Source organism: Excalfactoria chinensis, chromosome 7, assembly GCF_039878825.1.
Source record: "Excalfactoria chinensis isolate bCotChi1 chromosome 7, bCotChi1.hap2, whole genome shotgun sequence".
Classification (NCBI taxonomy): domain Eukaryota; kingdom Metazoa; phylum Chordata; class Aves; order Galliformes; family Phasianidae; genus Excalfactoria; species Excalfactoria chinensis.
The window spans coordinates 5,187,036-5,207,950 of record NC_092831.1 but is presented as its reverse complement, the minus strand read 5'-3'; the positions used below and the strand labels follow the sequence as shown (position 1 = coordinate 5,207,950).

At 41.8% G+C, this 20,915-nt stretch overlaps 1 protein-coding gene across 5 annotated transcripts in view; it reads left to right on the top strand.

Moving 5' to 3' along the window:
• The window catches only part of THSD7B (thrombospondin type 1 domain containing 7B), a 282,914-nt gene extending 262,226 nt beyond the window's left edge, over nucleotides 1-20,688 (top strand). For all 5 annotated transcript variants that reach the window (XM_072342394.1, XM_072342396.1, XM_072342397.1 and 2 more), the window contains exons 20-29: nucleotides 73-188; nucleotides 319-436; nucleotides 5,918-6,063; nucleotides 10,820-10,979; nucleotides 11,313-11,486; nucleotides 11,570-11,665; nucleotides 12,793-12,875; nucleotides 14,437-14,629; nucleotides 17,896-17,983; nucleotides 19,496-20,688. In XM_072342394.1, the coding sequence (XP_072198495.1) occupies nucleotides 73-188; nucleotides 319-436; nucleotides 5,918-6,063; nucleotides 10,820-10,979; nucleotides 11,313-11,486; nucleotides 11,570-11,665; nucleotides 12,793-12,875; nucleotides 14,437-14,629; nucleotides 17,896-17,983; nucleotides 19,496-19,577 (1,256 nt within the window). In that variant the 3' untranslated portion in view covers nucleotides 19,578-20,688. The remainder of the gene's footprint in view (nucleotides 1-72; nucleotides 189-318; nucleotides 437-5,917; nucleotides 6,064-10,819; nucleotides 10,980-11,312; nucleotides 11,487-11,569; nucleotides 11,666-12,792; nucleotides 12,876-14,436; nucleotides 14,630-17,895; nucleotides 17,984-19,495) is intronic.
• Nucleotides 20,689-20,915: the final 227 nt, after the last annotated feature.

The following is a 20,915-nucleotide window of genomic DNA, read 5'->3' as shown; positions in this document are numbered from 1 at the left end:
CGATACGAGCTAACATGGTGAAGTATAACTCAAAGGCGAGTTACAGCAGAGTGCTGTGTCTTGTGCCTGCAGCCTGGAGCACGTGCCAGCTCAACGGGAACGCGACATGCGGGCGAGGAGTTCGGAAGCGGCTCCTGAGCTGCGTGCGCAGTGATGGGGAGACGGTCAGTGCACGGCACTGCGAGCAGGTGAAGAGAGAAGCCGCGCGCCGCGGAGAGACGGGCAAAGATTAATTGAATTCTCCTAATTTTCTGCCCCTCAGCAGCATGATGTCGCCCTGGTTAAGGCTTACGTGTGCGTTTTGTTGCTCGCTGACAGCGTCGCCTGGAGAAGCCGGCGGAGACGAGCAGCGAGTGCGTGGTGCAGTGCCTGGTGGACTGCCGGCTGTCGGCGTGGTCAGCTTGGTCGCAGTGCTCCCAGACGTGTGGCTCCGGCGGTGAGTGCCCTCCTGGCCTTCCCATCCCACCACGTACCATAGAAATTGAACATTTGCTGTGCATACAGCAGCCCTGCAGAGTGACTGAGCACTGAGTAACAGCAAACGTTTAAGAGATGGTTTTGGACATGCTCACATTCCTGAAACGTTGGGTTGTAGAGATGTAACAGGCTGTTTTCAAAGTGCAGAATAGGAAGCGAGCAGATAGATGCCTGAAGGTGGGACCTGGCATAGTGGGCATGGTGGTGATGGGCTGATGATTGAACTAGATTACCTCAGCGGTCTTTTTCAGCCTCAATGATTCTATGACTATTTTGTTATTGATCTAAACTTTCAGAATTCAGCTGCAGAAAACATGAACCCCTCCCAAATAAAACAAGTGCTTAGAGTTAGCAGAAATGCTGGGGAGTTACAGGATTCTTGATAAAGAGATAAGTAATCAAATGAAAATCTTCTCATATTGCTTTTAGCTACGTAACAATATCAGATTGAAGAAAGAATATATACAGTAAGAATATGGCTCTTGAGTTACTACGTGCTGCTGTCTCCATCCTGTGACCACAGCTCCCCAAGTGTTTGAATGACTCCAGTAACTTCAGCAAAGTTTTACATAGCTGCTCACCTAAATAGAAAAAGAAAAAGAAAAAGGGTCTTCCTTGCTTCTGTATGAGTTAAACAAAACTTTAAGTGTTGATGTGAGGAAATGCACTTAAGATTGTACTCCAAATACGCTCATGATATTATTTCCCGTGCTCGTAACGTGCATCAGATTTACAGGGAGTATTTAAACCAAATTCACTGAAGGTCAAAAAGAAAAAAGTCTGTAACTTCCATTAAATGATCCCTAAAGGTGGATTTCAGAAGCCAAAACATATTAGAGAAGAAGCTTAATATTTAGATTAGTGCCGTTCTTTCTTCGCTGAGTTTTTTGCCCCGTTGTAAAACTGTGCTTTCTTAACATAAATGAATAATTCATAGATAGTATTTTAAAAACAACGCTCTAGGAATGCTATTAATTCCAAAGTTTATTTTTTTCTTCAAAATCCATTTTGGAGGGTTAATGCTCATGTTGCTGAATGGACTTAAAATTTTTTTGGAGTATTCAATCACTCACTAAAATAAATAGTGCAACAGCAAGTTGTGAGTTCCTTATGGCTTTTAGCATGATTAATGGAGCAGTTTGTCCTGTGTAGTGCCTGAAGGTCTTTTCTTCTTGAGCACTCAGACAGCACAGTCTGCAAAGGGATGGGCTGCTGCAAGTAGAGGCATGTCTCATATTCCTGATCCTGAAATGCTCATCCGAATCCTACAGACTGGTCAGAGAGTTGCTGGTTGGTAATGCATTTATGGAGCAAATACTTGCTTTGTGTCCTAAGCCAGAGCTGGGCTTCTGCAGGGACCAGAGCCAACTGAAGTCTTCAGTGCCCTGCAGAAGTGGACCTCAGCTATTATGTGAGTTCCTTGCTGGGGGTGTCAGACCTTGTTAAAGATAATTAAACCATGTAGTCAAGCACGGGCTTAGCTCAATCTGGGTCATCTTCTGCTTCACAGACAAGATAAGTGTAATGTGATGAGTAGAAAACTGACTGGAGCAGATCAGGCTGTACACATGTATGATTAAAAAGCTGGAGGTAACTATTCTGTGAATGTACAGACAATCAACATCTGTGAAATCTACCTTGAATTCCAATACCAAACACAGGTGATGGAGGTGCCTTTGCAACAGTCCTGTAGCTGTGGCATCTTGTGTGTTTCCAACAGCAGAAACTGAGAAACAACAGCAGCAACCTCTTCCCTTCAGCTTCTTCTTTATCTTCCAGTTGGCTATAAATACTACTAATGGTAGTATCAATAGAGAAGCCATTATCGATGTACCACTCACAGGTGGTATTTCACAGATGAGTGTCATGCAGCTTTCCTTCCCAAATGTTGACAGGCTGCAATACTTTTGAAATCACCATGAGTTTCTCTTTGGCATTTGTGAGAATAAGATTAAGCCTCAAATTAGACACAGGAAGCCAAAGGATGACTGTAAACAAGCTGTGGGAATATGGGGTAGTAAACAGTGATTCTGCTTCCCTTTGCCAAACAAATAATTGCCCACTTTTTGGTGAAGCCAAACTGTAGGACTTCACAGAATCACCAAGGTTGGAAAAGACCTAAAAGATCATCCTATTACCAATAATAGGTGACTTAATAGGACTTAAATGCACCTTTCTCAGAAATAATTCACAGCGAATCAGCTGTGTGTGCTGTTACTGGCCCTGCTCTTCTCCTGTGAGCTCTGAATAACATTCTGCTTTTCCGGCTTTCTTGGAGAGCATGTGAAGGGCCCTCTGAAGTACCATAAACAATTTCAAAGGGAAACTTAATTTAAATATCATCCAGATCAAAATTTAGTGTTGCTCGATGTCTGCTTTCACATGTTGCTTGACTCAAGCGACACTGCTAACATTTTTATTCTGTCCTTTTCTTCCAGTAACTTGGTTTGCTGTGATGTATTTTAATAGATGGTGCCTTTTTCTTGCCTAGGTTTTATTTTATGGAACAATGCATTTAAACATGATGCAGTGCTGCTGTGGATGTGGTGCTGACATCTAACATGGTTCTGGTACACAGCAGCCGAAGGCGAATATATTGATTTTTATAAATGATGATGAGTAAAGTAAATCTCTTCCCTGCCTGCACTGAGCCTGCAGAGACGTGTAACACGTTTTGCCTGTTGCAGCTGTGGTTCTGTGCATCATCTGCTCTGGATGCTGGCTGGGGCCTGAGACTGACTTTGTGTTACGTAGCAAGCTTCCTCATACCAGTTGCTGCACTGTTATGGAAAGGTGTATAGTACTGGGTTAATGCATGGTGTTCCTAGGATTAAAGCTAATAACAACATGCTGGATAAAGATGATTCCCCCCAGGATGTATTTCCTTTATTGAGCCAAGTGAACGCCAGGGGAACTTGTACTTTTCTAAGTAAACATTTTCCAGTTTGATATAATTTCTCTCCTACGGGTGTGTAAGATAGTATAAAAGCGACTAAACCTATGCCTTGTCACTTAGGAAAGTGACCTTGTCAGATAAATGATGGGACTTAACCTGAGTTACACAGGGTTCAACACACACTGCCATGTAAATATCCCCAAGTAATTATTTCTTATTTCCAGTTTTAAGCACACATAACATTTAATGCTGCAGAGCAGAGAAGACAGACTTGAGGCTAATTCACTGCAAAAGTAAGGAAAAAATCATTAAGAAATTAAAGGAAGGGCTAGAATTGCTTTTTTCTATTCTGGAGTTTATGTTGGAAGCAAAATGAATTTAGATGCGTGGAGTTTCTGTTCTGCATAGGCAGTAAAAAATAAGGTATTTAGAGAGGAAAGACAGGTGGAGTTTTTCTGCTCCTTGAGCGGCAATGGAGCACCTAGGTAATGTTTATAGAGTGAGGAAATAAACCACAGAGCTTTAAGAGATCCACTGCAGTGATTGCACCCAAGAGACAGTTCAACAGAAGTTCTTAGGCGAAATTTCTTTCATGATTTTTTTTTTCACGGTATGGGAAGGAAGAGATAGAAGAAATGAGGCAAACACCATCTGACCATTGTGAATGCAGTGATTTTAAAGGGTTTGGATAACCCACTGTGGGGAAATAAGGTGTAAATAAAAACATAATGGTTGTTAGTTCCTCTTTAAAGGAAAATCGTGTTTTTTATTCAGTGATCTTCCCATTTACATTTTGTTAGAAAGTTGTTAAGCTGGGAGTATAAAAGGAAATTACGTCTTTAATTAAAGTTGCTTGATGAATACTTCAGGGTTTCGACTCCCTCCGAACGAGCTCAGATCTTTAACTCGGAGCTGTGGCTGCCACTTCCCAGCTCATGCCTATGGGGCTCAGCAGTGAGCTGCCTGCCCTAGGAATTCCCTGTGTTGTCCCCTGCAAACCCCACAGCCACAGCTTTCCTGCTTTCTCTTAGAACCTATTCCATTGCTAACCAGTCCTCAGAGCTACATGCTAACATCCAGCCTAATTTTACGAGCTGCACAATGCCGCTGGTTGCAGCATCCCTGGATGTGCTTCCCGTTCTGGAGTAAGCAGCATCATGTCCTTTGGTCTTCTCTTGTTCTCCTGCTTACAAGTGCTTTGGTATCTCAATTCCATTGCTGCAGCCCTCTCTCTCCATGTGCCAGCAGCAGAATGGATGCTCTCCTTGTGCACCACAGTTCTTATCTTTTTTCTCAGCTAGGAGGGCTTTTTCCACCTCCTAATGTGTCTAATTCTACAATGGCTGAATGCACAGTCATGTGGATGAGAGCTTTTATCATCACTTCTGTTACAAACTTCCTCGGTCCAGAGGATTAGAACTCGGAAAGGAAGAAGTCTTGAAATTGGTTTAAATGGGTTTAAAAATGGAATTCAGTGGGTAAGAACGAGGGAATAGCATTGTACAGCTAAGAAAACCCACTGAGATGTGTCAGGAGCATTTTCAGGTGAGTGTGCTTTTAATTTTCACTTGCCAGACTTTTTTGGGAAACCCTGCTTGTAGAGACATTCATGATGGCAGTATCCAAGATGGTAACTAAATGGCTGAAATACAAACGGGATGCTTCACTGCAAAGCCTGCTCTCCTTCCTGGTCAGGGGGTTGGCAATTATGGCTTGCATCTGTTTTGCATGGGTGTGCTCTTATTACTGAATCCTTTTCCCTATTTTTAACTGCCTCTCTAATCCCCATCTATTGAGAGGTGAGGCAGAAGATTTATCCATAGCACAATCTTATGCCTTCCGTTGCATAAGGGCTTTTTTCCAGTTTTCTTTTTAATTGGAGCCAGGATTCTAATTGAATCATTTTGAGTGAAAACATTCCTGGATATAAATGGACAGCAAAGGAGAGGGAAATGGAATTGCTGTAACTTTAATGGGTGCATTCAGTTTTATTATTTCAAAAGTAGTAACATAATTGCTTTTTCCATTCAGTAGCTGAAGAAGTTTTCACCAATAATAAATAGGATTTTAATGGAAATGGCAGAAGTGGTTATGGACGGTAATAGCCATTAGGGTGTTTGCAGTTTTCAAATTAGGTGCACATAATTGGTCATAAAAGGGAGATTTCATTTGTTAAAAATCTCTGGAAACATATTGAATGGATGGTGGTAGAAACGATGCTTCCGTAGGAATTATTTTCCTTGTCATATTTAATAATCAGGATTTAGTCAAGTATTTAACTGTGTTGCATAAACAAATGACTTATTTGGGAAACGTAGAAAACTGTTTAAACACTGTGTTCAGAAATATCAGCAACTGCATCACGCGGCAGAAGATTGGTAATTGCATCCATACCAGCCGAATAGTCTTCCCCAGTAATTGCTGTATTTGTTTTACGAAAGAGAGCATTTTTATTGATGGAAGATGAGCTTGTAACCATGCTTAACCCCCAGAGCACCCCTAAATCCACTCCTACCTGCTGACTGCCATCTCTTCTCTCTGCAGGCCAGATGGTGCGCGGGCGCACGGTGCTGTTGAAGGCCGCGGCCGAGGGTCGGCCCTGCCCGGGACAGCTCAGCCAGCACCGCAGCTGCCCGGTGAAGCCCTGCTACAGCTGGCACCTCGGGCCCTGGTCGTCATGCAGACTCCAGGTACAGCTCACGGCCACCTCAGGGTAACCATAGATCCTCCGTGTTGGGTTGGAGATGTTTGTTTCTCTTGCAGTTGTTGGAGACGCCATAAGATGTATGTTAAGCAGGGGAAACTCAGGGATGTAAACCTGTGCACATGGTTTCTCAGCTGGCAGCAGCGATTTATAGCAATATAGGTTCAAGTTGTGTGAGCTTATAGATGTATTAAAGAAGATTTATGTAGTGAATGTGCTTGAGCAAGCATAGTTGTGGTGACCTATAATTTAGTTATATAAAGCAACTCTAACGAGAAAATAGCTTTTTCTCTTCTTCTAAGAGCAGTATAGGAGTTTTTTTTCCTGCACGTTTTTTAGTGCAGTAGTGTAAGGAGTGTGGGCTCCTTCTTGCTCTTTTTAACAGCTGGAGAATGGCTGGAGTCTGCTAGCAGCAGGGCACTGCCCATGCCCTCCACACTGCAGTCATTCTCCCACTGCCATTGGCCATTGTCAGCCTTGAACTGATATTTTTTTCCCCTAAGCTTTTTCTTCTCTCCTTAGCTGTCCTTTGACATTTTCTGTATTCAAATAGATTAGTTGGTGACTCAAATCAGGCAGGTGTGAGTTTTCCAGACAAGATGAAAACCGCTCAGGCTGCTGAGAGCCCTGTTTGCTGAGGTTCAGGTGGAGAATTGCTCTGTCTCATCCTGTGGCACAAAACCTATGTGCAAACCCCTACCTAACGTTCTGTATTGCCAAATGTAGGGAATGGAAGCCAAAAGTGGAAGTCACGACACATTCTTTGTGTTTTCTGATCAGCCTTTTACTGCAGCATTCACGGCTTGTGTGCTTGCTCCATCTCTGGCTGCAGCTGATGGACCTGTAGCAAATGCCAGAATTTACCTGTGTTTTTGGAACTGAAATTTGATTACAGCCTTTGGACAGCTCAGGATCACAGAACCAGAAATACACTTTAGGGTCACCTTTCTTCTTCATTCCTGTGCTGAACAACTCATTGCAGATAAGGATGTGAATTCAGCCTTTGTATATGCTGCACTCAGTATTTATTTATGTATAACACCCTTAGCTGATATTCTGTCCGGCAAAGGGAAGCAAATTCTGCTAAGCATTAGGGATGAGAGATTCAAGCAGAGGAGCTAACATAGCTGATAAAAGAATTAGTAGAGAAGCTGAATTAAGACCCCAGATATTCCAGAAAAATAACACATCCAGAACCCTGCTATATTTCAGCTCAGAGCAAGTAATCACAGCCTTTGCTTAGCCAGATATCATCCTGCACTTCCAGTGAGATAGAGCTTGCTTCTCTCCTTAAATTACTGTGTTATAGTTTCTCCCCCCCTTTGCTTTGTTCTGGAGAGGAGCCATTTTTTTTTTTTCCACGTTCAGTTCTCTTTAATGAGGTGCTTAGGAATTAAATGTAGTTCATAAATACAAGGTGATTTATTCCTGTGCCTTTCTGGAAAAGAAGCTTAAGTGTACTTTCCAAAGAAAGCTTTCAGAAGTCGTGTTTTCAAGGATGCTTTGTAGAAGAAGGTAAATACATCCCATGGTAAGACTGAAATGCGTATCGTGAAATTCTCCTGGAGTAATGTAAACAGGACAACTCATTATAAGGCTAAAGTATTTCTTCCTTGTATTATGAGATAACTGAGACTGCATTTCTTAATTGCAGAAGGACCATTTTATGCTAAATTGACTTTGTGTGAATAATTAGAGGTGTGTGCGTGTTGAGGAGTACAGCCCACTAAGTGTTTTGTAGTGCTTGCTTTCACAGTCTGTAAGTCAGTGCACTGCTCCCTGGGCAATTCCCCACGCCATGAGCACCCCCCTGCCAGTGTGGGCATTTCTGCTGCGTTCAGAGGGATGTGGAACTTGGAAAACAGGCAGTACACAGAATCTTAATGGGATGCATTACATCAGTCTTTTTCCTATGGGAGCTGAGGTGTTTCACACTGATTAGTAAAAAAAATAATAATAATTAGAAAATAGAAATTAGTAGTGGGTGACGGCGTTCATAATTTTTTCATTAAAGGAATACAAGCCAAGTAGCTGGATATTACCAAGAAGTAGCTGCCTAATGTTGATAAGAAGACCAAGAACCCCCTTCTTGATATTTAAAGTGTTTTAAAAGATGGTCCCTTAAATGTACTCAGACAGTGCTTTCTCATTAAGGAAAATTTTTACCTGATGAAATGCTCATCAACCTGTGAAAGTATTGGCCAGTCAGCTCTTTACCTAAGATGATTGTGGGTACACATGAACCCCAGTAAAAGCTAAAAAGGGAGAACTTTTCTTAAAGGCACGTTTCGACAAGGTGTTTTATTGGGACTGTGAGCCCGTGTGCTGTAGGTGGCTGCTGTGTCGGCAGACCTCAGCTCACACCTCCCCAGGAAGAGTATGTACAAAATAGATTTGGTCCCCCAAAGTTTTGAATATTCGATCATTTCCTCAGCAGCGCTCCTCTGATTAGCAGCTACTCACTGAGTCCTCATCATGCCACTACTGCAGCAAATTCCCACTGATTCCACACCTATTAATTTGGTCTCCAAATGTATAATTTTGGAGACGTGAATAATTTTTAGGATGATAAGGAAGTTAATGCATTGCTCCTGCATTGCTCATGACCTTGCCAAAAACATCAAAAAAGCCCGCTGTCATTTTGCTCTGTAAGTGACAGTACGACACCTTATCTTTTGAATGTGCTCATTGTGAAAATGCATTTCTGGTCTTGAGTGAAAGCAAGCAAATGGAAGGCACTGTTAAAAAGCTAACATGTTTGTTTGGTGTTTGGTTTAGAGTCCTTTTTTTTATCCTAAACGAATGTACTGTCAATATTGCCTGACAGAAGAATGAAAAATGTCGCTTTGAGGCGCACTAACTTTTATAGTGGAAACTACCAAAAAAAAGGCATTCTTTTCGTGCTACTTATATTTATGTCTCTGCCACTATATGACTATTCAAACATAGTTGTGTCGACAAATGCTTGCATATTTACGTCTCGTTTATAAAGGAACAGGTATCTTTTTAAAAGTTTTTTTGTCCTTCCCAGTAATCTTCAGTAATTCCTTGATCCACTCCTTGAGCTGCGCACAGACTGCAGTTTGATTAGTGCCCATTTCCCCAGAGAATTTTCTCCACATCGCATTCTGTTTCCACCAGCAATTTCCAAGAACTCTAACCCAATTGACAGCTGCGTGAGTTATTCACACACCATTAATCTCGGGCTGCAATAGAGGTTTCAGCGGTGAAACAGTGATTTAGAACAGTAAGTTACATACCAACTAAAATGAAACACGGTGTTAAAAAACTTGAGATCTGGCTGTATATGGTAGATCTACACTAATACTTCTCTAAGATGCTTTTGATAAGCAACTACTCTCAGTCCAACTATTTATGCCCCTATTTCCATTTCATTGTGTGTCAGCAACAGAAGAGGTCTGGAGAAAATGAAAAAGGTGCCGCGTGTTTACAGGAGAGATATTCTTGAGATTCCTGCTATCAAACACGCTGCCGAATAAATGTACTTGGTAGGAGCCATTCTGTTCCACAGATGAAGTCCATTATTTTAAAAGAATCTACTGCCAAGTGATTCAAAGTAGCATTTCCCTTGGTTATATAAAAGCAATGTTTCATCCTTCTTCTTGAGCTTTATCTACTGAATTTTGCAAAGTGCCATTTCCACAAGGTTTGAGACATACATTCGTAAAGCATCGCACAGGTTTAAGCTGTGTACCTCAGACGTCATTGCAGCTCTGTTTTTCAGAGAAAAAATGAAACATTTCCAGCCTCTGGAAATAGCCTCGGGGCATCAATTCTCACAGCATCTTCAGCACTTGATCATCAGGTTAGCCAAATGATATTGATTTTCTGGTAAAGGAAGTCTTCAGCAAGTAGTTTGGTGCATGGCAGAGTATCTCAGGGCTGGGCAGAAGAGCACGGAATGGCTTGCGTTGAACCTCCTATTGCTTGTTCACACCAGAGTCAGTGCTAACAGGTGGCATTTCAGTAAGGCAGGTGATCTGTGTCCACTTCAGAACCTATAACTCCCTGCACAATTAAGAAATTACACAACACGTTAATCTTTGCAGCCTAATTAAAAGCACTGATGGTTTTTTGCTGTTTGAGTTTAAGCCATTTAAGTGCTCATATTGGGCTGTATCATTAGGGGAGGTGAATGGAAATGCTACTTCCTTTTTGAATGGGCTCTACCCTTGGCCTCTTCAGGGAAGCCAAAAACCTCGGTGTCTATTGAACTGGGCATTCCTTAAGGATCAGTAAATTCACTAAACTCTAACTGTAGACATGGAGAGCTCATCCAATGGCTGAGTTCAGCTTTTACAGTACCCATCTCTTCTCCTAGGAGCTTTGCTGCCTGGGCAAAGATCAGCATTCCTAAAGCTGTGCTCTTCACATTTGTTTTTCTCCAGTGCTGTGCTGGGGAAAGCACCTGCCTGAGCTCTGCCCCATCTGCTCAGTGACTCCTTTCTTCCCACATCTCCCATGTGTGGAGAGGAAACGATTTATGTGCTCTTCTCCCCAATTGGTCTGCAACACACTTTTCCATGTTCCGTTGCCTCTGAGCTTCTGTAGAGCTGTATACAGAGTTGATCTCCATCTGTTTTCTCATAACTGAGGGTACTGTTGCAGCCCAGAAACTGGGTTTATATCTTTGAGTTCTTTTTAGGCGGAGTCAAGTGTATTTCTTCTGCCGTCTGCTAGCAGCAGCAATGGGTGTCTCTTTCCTTTCTGTCATTTCCTAGGGTGGACAGTGTGGAGATGGATTGCAAGTCCGCAACCTCACGTGCGTAGTGCATGATGCATCTGTTTCTGCTACATCCAAACCAGTAGAAAATGCATTATGTGCTGAGCTACCTTTGAAGGAGAGCGTGCTGCAGTTACCGTGCTCTGTGCCTTGCCCAGGTAAAGTCTTTTGAAAGTCACACTACATTTCTGTCTGTAATAGCTTTCTGAGACTGAGTTGCTTGCATAGCTGAGCACTGTCAGCTGCTGCAGTAAGAATTCGTACTTCAGCAGATCAGGTAAATGCTCAGTCTGCTGTTTCTAGATCACCTGAAAAAGACTTTCTTTTCGGAGAAAATGAGATTTCTCATGAAGCAGAAAATCTGTATAATGCATACCATTGGGTGATAAACTGGGGTTATTTCACTGTTAAAGCCGTTGTATTCAGCTTGTCCTTAATCCCTTAAGGCTGATTCCTTTTGCCAACCTACGGTTTATTCTCTCTGCGTGCAGGTGACTGCCACCTGACTGAGTGGTCAGAGTGGAGCTCCTGTGAGCTGACATGCATCGATGGCAGGAGCTTTGAAACAACAGGACGTCAAGCTCGCTCCAGGGCGCTCATCCGTCAGCCTGCTGAGAACACGGAGAGCTGCTCTGGACAAGTGGTGGAAACACGGCCTTGCTCAGGTAGCCTTGCCAGGGTTTGTCCTGCTCAAGAGCTTATTCTGGTTTTATTGAAAAGTGAAGGCTGAGTGGCATTGATGTTGCAGGGGGGAAGTGCTACGAGTACCTGTGGAAAACCAGCCTTTGGCGAGACAATGTGCGCACGGTGTGGTGTCAGCGCTCAGATGGAATAAATGTCACAGGTATGTCCAAAAGCACACGTGGCTGGCAAGTCTTCTTCCAGGTATGATTTCTTCTGCAACACTTGTTCAGAGGGCGGTTGGAGAGCTTTGCTTCCTGATTCCCCGGGAGTTCAGTTCAGAGCTGTGTGTAGGAAGGAAAGGTGGGCACTCAGCAGCCTTGCTGTCAGGTCACCATGGCACATGTCATTGCATGAGGACATTTGTTTGAAGTACCCGAACTGATTATTGGCCTGGATGATCTTACTGGTCTTTTCCAACCTTAATGATTCTATGATTTTATGACTGCTGAGCTGGTCACAGGAAGAAATGAGTGCACCTTTACTAACAGGCCTGCCTAGGCCTTCCTGTAACTGTGGAGAGAAAATCACATGCAATGAAAAAGAGCCCAGCTTCTGTAATGCTTCTTCTATTCAATAGACAGGAATCTCAGATCACTCAGGCTGTGAGATTCCTGCTGGTGCTGTGACCTACAAATTCTTCCTGCACAGGATGAAAACTGAAATTCATGGTCAGCACTTTGAAGCTGTACAGGAGGTTGGCAAAGGTAATAGGGCTTGCACATCCACGGGATCTATCTTGGTATGCGCAGAATGAATGAAGAGAGAACGGGAATGAAAATGTTATCTAGTTCTATTTATAATGAGTAGTTAAGATAATATACAAAAGTTTTATGTGCGAAGGTTGCCAAGTAGGTAAGAACTCATTAACACTTTTTTATTCCTATAGAAGCACAGTTTCCCAAGTGAGAATGGGCTAAGGTGTTATGTGGATTATGTCTTCTTATGTAGATAAGACATTAATGAGGACACAGAAGATCTGCATCTAATTCCTGATTCTGTCCCCAACTTCCTATGTGGCCTGAGGCAAATTGCTTAAGTCTGTATATCTCTTTTCTCTATTAATAAGATGGGTATGATAATAATTCCCTGCCTTGTTAAAGTAAATTAATTAATACGACTCCTACAGATATAATGCTAATGTGTTCAGCGGTCTACTACTTAGCTATTTAAAATAAGCAAGCAACCACTTCTTGCAGTGCAGTGATCCAAGTCAGAAATACTGTAAAACATACCCTTTTCTCTTTCCTTTGGAAAGCACTCTTGTTTTGAAAGTAACTTCTTTTCCAGGAGGGTGTGCTCTTCAGACCAAACCTGCTGAAGTTCGGCACTGCAGCCCAGCATGCAGAAAACCCTTCTCCTACTGCACCCAGGTACTTTGCTGCTGCGGAATGTGGCTGAGGAGTGTACATTGCAAAATCTTTTCCATGACTTTTGTATGTTAAATACATTCTAGGAGCTAAGAGGTAGTTTAGCATGCCCATGATACCACCTCGAGGCAGTTGTAGGAATTTCACTCTGAAAGCTACATAGTTCTGTGCAGATGACTAGAGGTATGTGTCAAAGTGTTATAATTTTGGTTTTGTTTCGTGGGGAGGGTTTCAAACCTTCTGGTCTAACTTTCACTGAATGCTGTTTTACTGCCACATAGCAAGGGGACCATTTAAAACTTTATTAAGAGAGGAGACAAAAGCGTATTTGCTCTCCTGCTCCTCCATGGCCTCCTCCAGGAAGCCCCTGTGAGTGCAAGGAAACTGTAGCAGCCTGATCCCACTACCTCCACATTAACCCCTAAAGCAAAGCCAAAACTAAGCCACTTGCTGAAATAGTGACCATCAGCAGCATCCACTGGATCTTTGAGCCCCCGTCTCCTCTTTGCCACTGAGGTTGCAAATGTCCCTTCCTGGAGGTACTGAAATCCAGGTAGAGAGCTTCCAAAAATGCCTTCTCCTCGTCCTCCTTGTCAGTACTGTGACAGAACATAAAACCTTAAGGTAGCCACATACAGCTAAGGTGTAGATATTTCTATTTCAAAAACAGCTTCCAGAGCTTCCAGTCTCATCTGAGTATCTTATGGGATGAATAACCACTGGATGCGAGCTCACATTAGGGTTGTTACGAGCACCTACAGGATGATAACATGATGGGTAGATGTGCATTTCTTTACTGTAAAAACTGCTAAGGCATCCTTCACCTTTTGCACCAAAAACTCATGGTTGTGTCTGTCAACAAGTGGGGGGGCTGTGGCAAAAACTCCTGAGGTGTCAGGAGTTAAATTCTTATCACAGATCCTGTAAATCAGTTTTCTGATTGTGCAGAGCATATCAGACCTCCTCATGGGCATTGTAATTATAGGATAATTAGAAAAGAAATGCAATCTAAAAAAAGCTGTATTAAATTAGACATCCAGAAAATGGAGGACCTGTTTAGTGAACCGCCACATTCTAAAGAGCCTCTGGAAGAAAGTTCCTACACTGGTCTAACCTTGCTGATATTTGTTCAGAAGAGCAATACTTCCTTATAGACAGCCCTGTGAAATAGTAGAGCAGAAATACACTGGAATAGAGAGTTGGGTCTGAATTGGGATTGTTTCTTCGTTAATTTTTTCTAATGCTCAGCAGGGTCACTGCTAATTTTTTTATTGAGTTGGATCAGGCCTCAGATGCCTATGATTAAACCTGTTGGGATGAGAATGTTTCCATATCGAGCTTCTCTGTAATTACTCTTTCAACCAATTCCCCAAGTATATCATGGCTGTTTGAGCTGAAATGGGTTTGCAGCACCAGCTCCTGGCCCATTTGGTTTGGTGGCAGTGAACTCGCTAATTACACGTGCACTAAGTACCGTGCCATTTCTTGATAGTTTACATACAGTTTGTGCTGTCCTGTGAGAAGATGCTAATGTTTTAATATTGAATTCCCTTTTATCACCTAGAGAGGAGTCTGCGGTTGTGAGGGAGGATATACAGAAATAATGAGATCAAATGGTTTGCTGGATTACTGCATGAAGGTACCAGGTTTAGAAGATAAGAAAGCTGATGTTAAGACCATCGCTGGAAAAAATAAACCCGTCAACTCCAAAATGCATGACATTTTCAAAGGATGGTCTATTCAACCTTTTAATCCAGGTGAGAAACTTAAATATGAATGGAATAAATTTTCTTTACAATGATACTGTGTAAGAAAGATACAAGCTTTGTAGATCGTAACATCAGAGATTGCATCTGGAGCTGCAGAGCAGCCTCACATTTCTAACTCGCGTGTCATCTTCCATTCCTTTGTGCCTGTACAGAGTAATCACAGTCTCTTATGTTGAGAGATAGCAAAGAGAATGGAGCGACAATATTTTGCAAAAGTATATTTAAATGCACTTTGGGGGGATGCTTGGAACGATTATCTGTGATGTTTCAGTAAGTAATGCATTTGGACCAGGGAAGACATCGGTAGCACTTCAGAAGATTCTGAGCAGAAAGTGCTTAAGGCTTCATTAAAGACAACGTGAGCTGTTTCTTGACATATTTCGAAAGTGTATGAAAAAAAGTACAGTAGGAAGCATAAAGTTTGGAGTTTTAAGTGTTGGAAGTCAAGACACTGAGAGAACAAAAACAAGCCAAAAGCAGGCAGGCTGCTGTGCCCAAGCAGTGAGTCCTGAGTGCATCTTTGGCTTCTTTATCATCATTCCCAGCTGGAACAGGCACACCTACCTGCCTTCTAACAGGACTCGTGCCATTGTTAAAACAGCTGGTCACCAATTTCACTATGTCTGATATTAATTTATGCATATTAAATTTAAGACATGAAAATATAACTTGAAAATGAGAGACAAAAGTATCAGATGAGTCAAGTTTTACTGAAAGACGTCAGTTGCCTCCATATCCTGCTAGTCTCATCTTCCCTTTCTTCTGCTCTCTGACTTTGCCTTTGTTTCCTATTAGCTTGTAATGAACATGAGATTTTAGAAAACATGCAATTTAAGGTTCTGTTGGGGGATTCCGGGAGCCGTAATTCTTCCTGATATATGTGATCTCACGTTGAATGTTATATTTACATATTTGATTTGCATACGGTAGTTAACCTTTGTGTTGACAGTCTCAGAGCTAATAGAGCTTGCTCCACAGCCTTCTGAAGTTGGCTGTTTTTTGACCAAACTCATCATCCAGAAACGCACACAGTTCACCAGCTGTTTGAGTCACAGGTTTGGGGTTAATTGCCTTTTTGACAGCAACCATGGCCCTCCGTGGGCTGTTTTCCTTAGGTGTCACATCTTCAACTGATACCTTTATGAGGTTAGAAAAAGGGAGAGAGGTGTAGGTGGATGCTGCAGTCCTGTTTTAATCAGCATTCCAGGCTGCAAAGCTTCCTTCTGGTGGGCTTGACCTCAGTGCAGCATTTGTGAGCCTGTTCTCCACCAGAGACAAAAGAAACAGACAGGGACTAAGGAACATCAACAGAACGTGGTGTTATGTAATATTGAGAGTATAAATGTTACAGCAACAGTATCTGGCAAATAAATAAACATGCTACATGTGCTAAGTGTATCATCAACCTATCCAATAGGTTCTCTTCAGTCTGTATGTGCCCTTCAGACCCAGCTCAAGGCTGGTGCTCTTCACACTGTTCCCCTTTGTCTTGCCTCTTGACAAAATATGTAATTACTGCCCTAAAACAGGCTCTGAGGCTTACTCATCTGGGAGATTGCAGTAATTAGTGCTAGCAGAGCCAGGAGACCACTGCTACCTACCAGTTATGCTCTTGATAGCAAAACTGTGGTGAGTGCTCCCTGTATGGATGGCATTTATCATCCTTCAGTGCTATAGTCCTTGACATTTGTGTATGTCTAAGGACTTGTATCTGTCACTAGAAGTATATGTGCCTTTCTCTAGTTAATTTGTGGTTTTCCTTCCTAGTTACGGTTTGGAACACAAATTTTGTAATGATTTAATGGGTCTGATGTTTTTGTTCTTTCAAATGCACTGCAGGAGCACACAGAACTGATTTCAAATCAGGCTATTTTTCCATTCTTTGCCACGCTCTGGGAGGCCAGAGTTCAACACAGGAACTTTTTAAATAGTATTGTTTAAATTATTGGTTGGTGCAGTCCAACTTTGTGTTGCAGCTGGAGAGCCTGCCTGCCTTCATAGCAGACCTGGTGGGGTGCCATGTGCTGGCTGTGACAATCCCTTTGCAGCACTGCTAAATGTTTCTTGGCTGTAAATTTCATACCTGGACATCAGGAGAAGAACTAAAACCCGACCTGATGAACAGAGCTTTTCTCACGAGGAGGATAGGCTGCAAGTGATTAGAAAAGAGGAGAAAGTCTGTGAGTGATATCAGACTTCCCACAAAGCCCAGAGGGAAAAGAAACCCGCAACCAAAACCAGAAAGAAAGAAAGGGATCAGATGAATTATGTTTCCTTTTGAAAAAAATGATCATTCCAACATAAAATGTAAAATGGGTTCCATGTGTGTCCCATGCAGTAAGTCCCCACTTGCATGGGTGCGCTTGAAATGGACCTGGCCAGCCTATGTCTGTGGTCATGGAGAGGGCTCATATTTCTGCCGCCAGTGTGGATTAATAACTGTTGATATGAATCAGCTCCGACTGCTGCTGCGTGGAGAAAATACCACCATGTTTGTCCACCAGGAATTCTTTACAGCCAGAAATGAGCAAGAAGCAGAAATATTGATCCTTTTAAAAATGATTATTATTAATGCAGAGCTTTAGTTCACAACCTGTCCCAGTAAGATGTATTGAGACTTCCTATCAGAAGGAAGTGTTTCACAACACTCGAGATGAAATGTGTGTGGAGGGGTTCTTGCATGAATTGCAGAGCGAGTCCCATGCCAGTGCCTGGGGACAGACCAAGCAGCCCTGTCAGCAGCCCTACCTCACTTTTGGAAGCTTGTTATGTTTTCTGTGGCACAGCTTCATCCCTCTTACTATTACAAAGCCTATCCTTGTTCTTCCTCTAAGCTGAATTTATTCCCACTTGTTGCCCAGGCACTTTGCAGCTCTAAGCAGCTGGTTCTCTTTGGCGTGCTGATGGCTACCCCAAATGACCCACAACAAGGGGCTGGCTGTGGGTTATGAAATAGTGCTGCTCTGGAAAGCTGACACAAAGATTTCCTTTCAGCTTTCATCGAGAAGCATCTAAAGTCCTTACCAAATTTAAGACTGTGTTCAAAAAAATTGATTTTTACAGGAATGTCTTTCCTATCAAAAACATTTTTGACGGATTTTTCCCAGCATCTCATTATTGTGTTTTCCATCTGTGATGCTATGAGTTCTGCTTGTGTATTTCCTCCTTACTTGTCCTCTTAAGAAGAATTCATTTACTTTAGAATAAAACGTTTTGTATTTTCTTTCTCTGTCTGTTTTCCAATCTTCCAACAGATGGTAAGCTGAAGATGTGGGTGTATGGAGTATCAGCTAGCGGCTTCCTCATCATAATTCTCCTGATTTTCACATTCTTCCTGATGTGGTGAGCGTGGCACGGGGTTTTGGGGCTTTGTTTGCTCACTTGTTTTTAGGATTTAATCCTTAAGGCATTAAGGAAGAATGCAACGTGGATTAGAAACCTACCCTCATTTGGCCCATACCTCAGAGCAATGTAAAACTTCACATTACAGTTGCTAACCTACGTGACTGTGAAGGCGGTCATGCAGGGAAATAATTCCTTTTGGTTATCAGTAAACCTATATATTCAGAATTCTGCTGGGATTGGGAATGGATTCTTATTGTTTATTGTATTCTTAAAAAAAAAAAAAAAGAAAGAAAAAGTTAAAAAGCTGAAAAAAAAGGCAAGAAAGCCAATTGGATCTAGGAGCACCTTCCTGTTCAAGGAAGGACCAAATAGAACGGAGTCATTCAGCTGGAAAATGGTGTTTGATGTGAGAATACAATAGGGAACTATGAAATCGTAAATGGAGTTGGAAAAGGGCCCAGGGAATCTTTATCTCATGCAATATAAGAAGTGGGAGGCATCAGATGAAGTGTTTAAAATAAACAAAAGGTCTTTATTTCCACACTGTGCATTACCACCTTGTGAGCTTACTGCTGTCAGGGCTGTGCGAGCCAGAAAAATAAATGGAGTAAAAGAACAGTTGATGGGAGCGTGGCTTTCTTGGTGTTAAGCATGGTTTTCTGGATCTATGTCTTAGCTCAGGAAATCCCTAAATAGGTTTTTGCCGTGAATACCTCAGAAGGAGACACGTTTTGTGCCCAAAGCTGCTGTTACTAGCCACTGTTATAAATAGGGCACTGTGCATGCCAGAGCTCTGATCTGCACCAGCACGTCTCATGGGGGGCTTCATGATGACAGAGTCCAACCATGTCCTGACAACAACGTTACCCCATTTCACCCAGAATTTATCCTCTCTCATTATTTCTCTCATTCTCTCTTCAATTAAAAGCAGTGTTTGGGCGATGCATTGAAGCTGCAGCTCTTTTTTGGAGTCATATAGCTACTGATTATCTGCGATCACTCAGTGGAACATACTGAGGATATTTAAAACAGCATTACATGCTTCTCCATCACTTGAAGACTTGAAATGAGGAAGTGTATTTCTCAGTAATAACTACTGTTGTTTCAAGGAAAAGAATAGGAATATCCCAGGCCAGGCCAGTTTATGTTTCAATTTTTCCGTGAGGTGTTCTTTGTTTTATCATCTGTGAGAAGACACCAGAGACAAATGTGTTTGATTTCCTCTCCAGATGATAAGCACAGCTGGCTGCACACTGAGCTGCCCTTCCTTGGCAGGCTGTGTGTCCACACCACCCATGGAATAACACACAAGTAGCTCCAAGTAGGCCGGCTTTCTTGGAAGAAGCCTCCATGCTGCCACATCGTCTGGTTGCAAACTGGAATAGCCAGTGTGGGAAGTTGATTTTTATGTTGGAGTTTGTTGGGATTGTTTTTTTTATGTTGATGCATTTGAGCTTCACACAGTATTAACATTTTCTGCCTCCTGAAATACTTTTATTTTTCTTGCAGCAAAAAAAGCAAGCAGCATCAAAGCACTCCTCCACAACAGAAGCCTCTAACCTTAGCCTATGACGGAGACATTGACATGTAATGTATTAAAGAAATCCAAACGTAGACATCGACTGCCTTAACCGCTTTCTTTTTTGTAACTCTCAGACTTCTCAGTTTTTTGAGGAATCTCCTGATGTGTGATAACCGGGCAGAACAGAAATACTGCAAGCTTAAAATTTTGCCACCTGAATTAAAAAATAACGGAGTCAAAGTCATGGACCTTGCAAAACTTTCCTGAAGAAACTGGAAAATGCATCTCTTCCTGTTGAGCAATGGGAATTATAATAAGAAAGTCTGCCAACATCTGATGGAATTGGTCCAAAAAGCAAACAACACACAAAAAAAAAAAAGGCACGACAATCTGGAGGAAAATGTGACATTTACCGTAAATGACAAGTTTGACACAGCATCATTATGCACTATATTAGTGCAGGGTTCTTTATTCTTCACATATTTCAACAATGAGTTTTCTAGTGTTTACATTTCGTTCGAAGACTTTAAAACTGGATCGCGTATTGTGAGAAATGCAAAGCGTAGTGAGTCGGAGTGTCTGAAGTTATCTGGTTTTTTCAAGTTTCTTCCTTCTTATCCTGTTTTCTAGTCTGGAATATGATTTCGCTTCATTTCCACCTACAGGACAGAATAAGGATTGCTAAGAAGAAGCCAAGGAGGTGCTTTCTGAACTGAAAGTGTTTTTTAAAGTGTTGAGTAGACAGATGAGTGCTCTGACGAATGGCTAAAGGGCCTGATTGTTCAAAAAGTGTTTTAAATTAAACAAAAGCATGTAGATACATTACGGCCAGTTTAAATTGTTATTCCGTTCAATTAATACAAACTCTGCTTTTGTATTTAAATTTTCTTATCTGAACTATTTATAAATTCTTTTTTTGAATTTAATTACCTGACCTCATTTAATATACATCAAACACAAACACGGTTTGTAGCAGGCCTTGCTTTTTTAAATGTTTCAAAACCACTGAAAAGTTACGTGTTGTAAACATCTGGGAGTATTTGAAGAGGGTACGTGTTTATAATAGTATGTGTTGCAAGTAAGGAAGTGCCATCTTGTGGTATTGACTTGTATTTATAAGCAAATAAAATGCTAAAGAGAGTGAGAAAGTTGCTTCTGGTATGTTGAATTAAATGTGTATAAACAACATTCATTATTAGTCTTTCACTGTGTCTGAGACTGAATGCTGATTTCAAACATTTCTGGCATGTTTGGTGCTGTAGTGATTAGCTGAAGAAATGGTGTAGACAAGCACAAGTTGAGAGAGTAATTGCAGATCTGGAGAACGCTCAGGCCTATTTTTAGCTCAATGCTACTTCTTTTGGGAATAATTAGATAGAAGGGAAGAAAAGAATTATTAACAGCTCT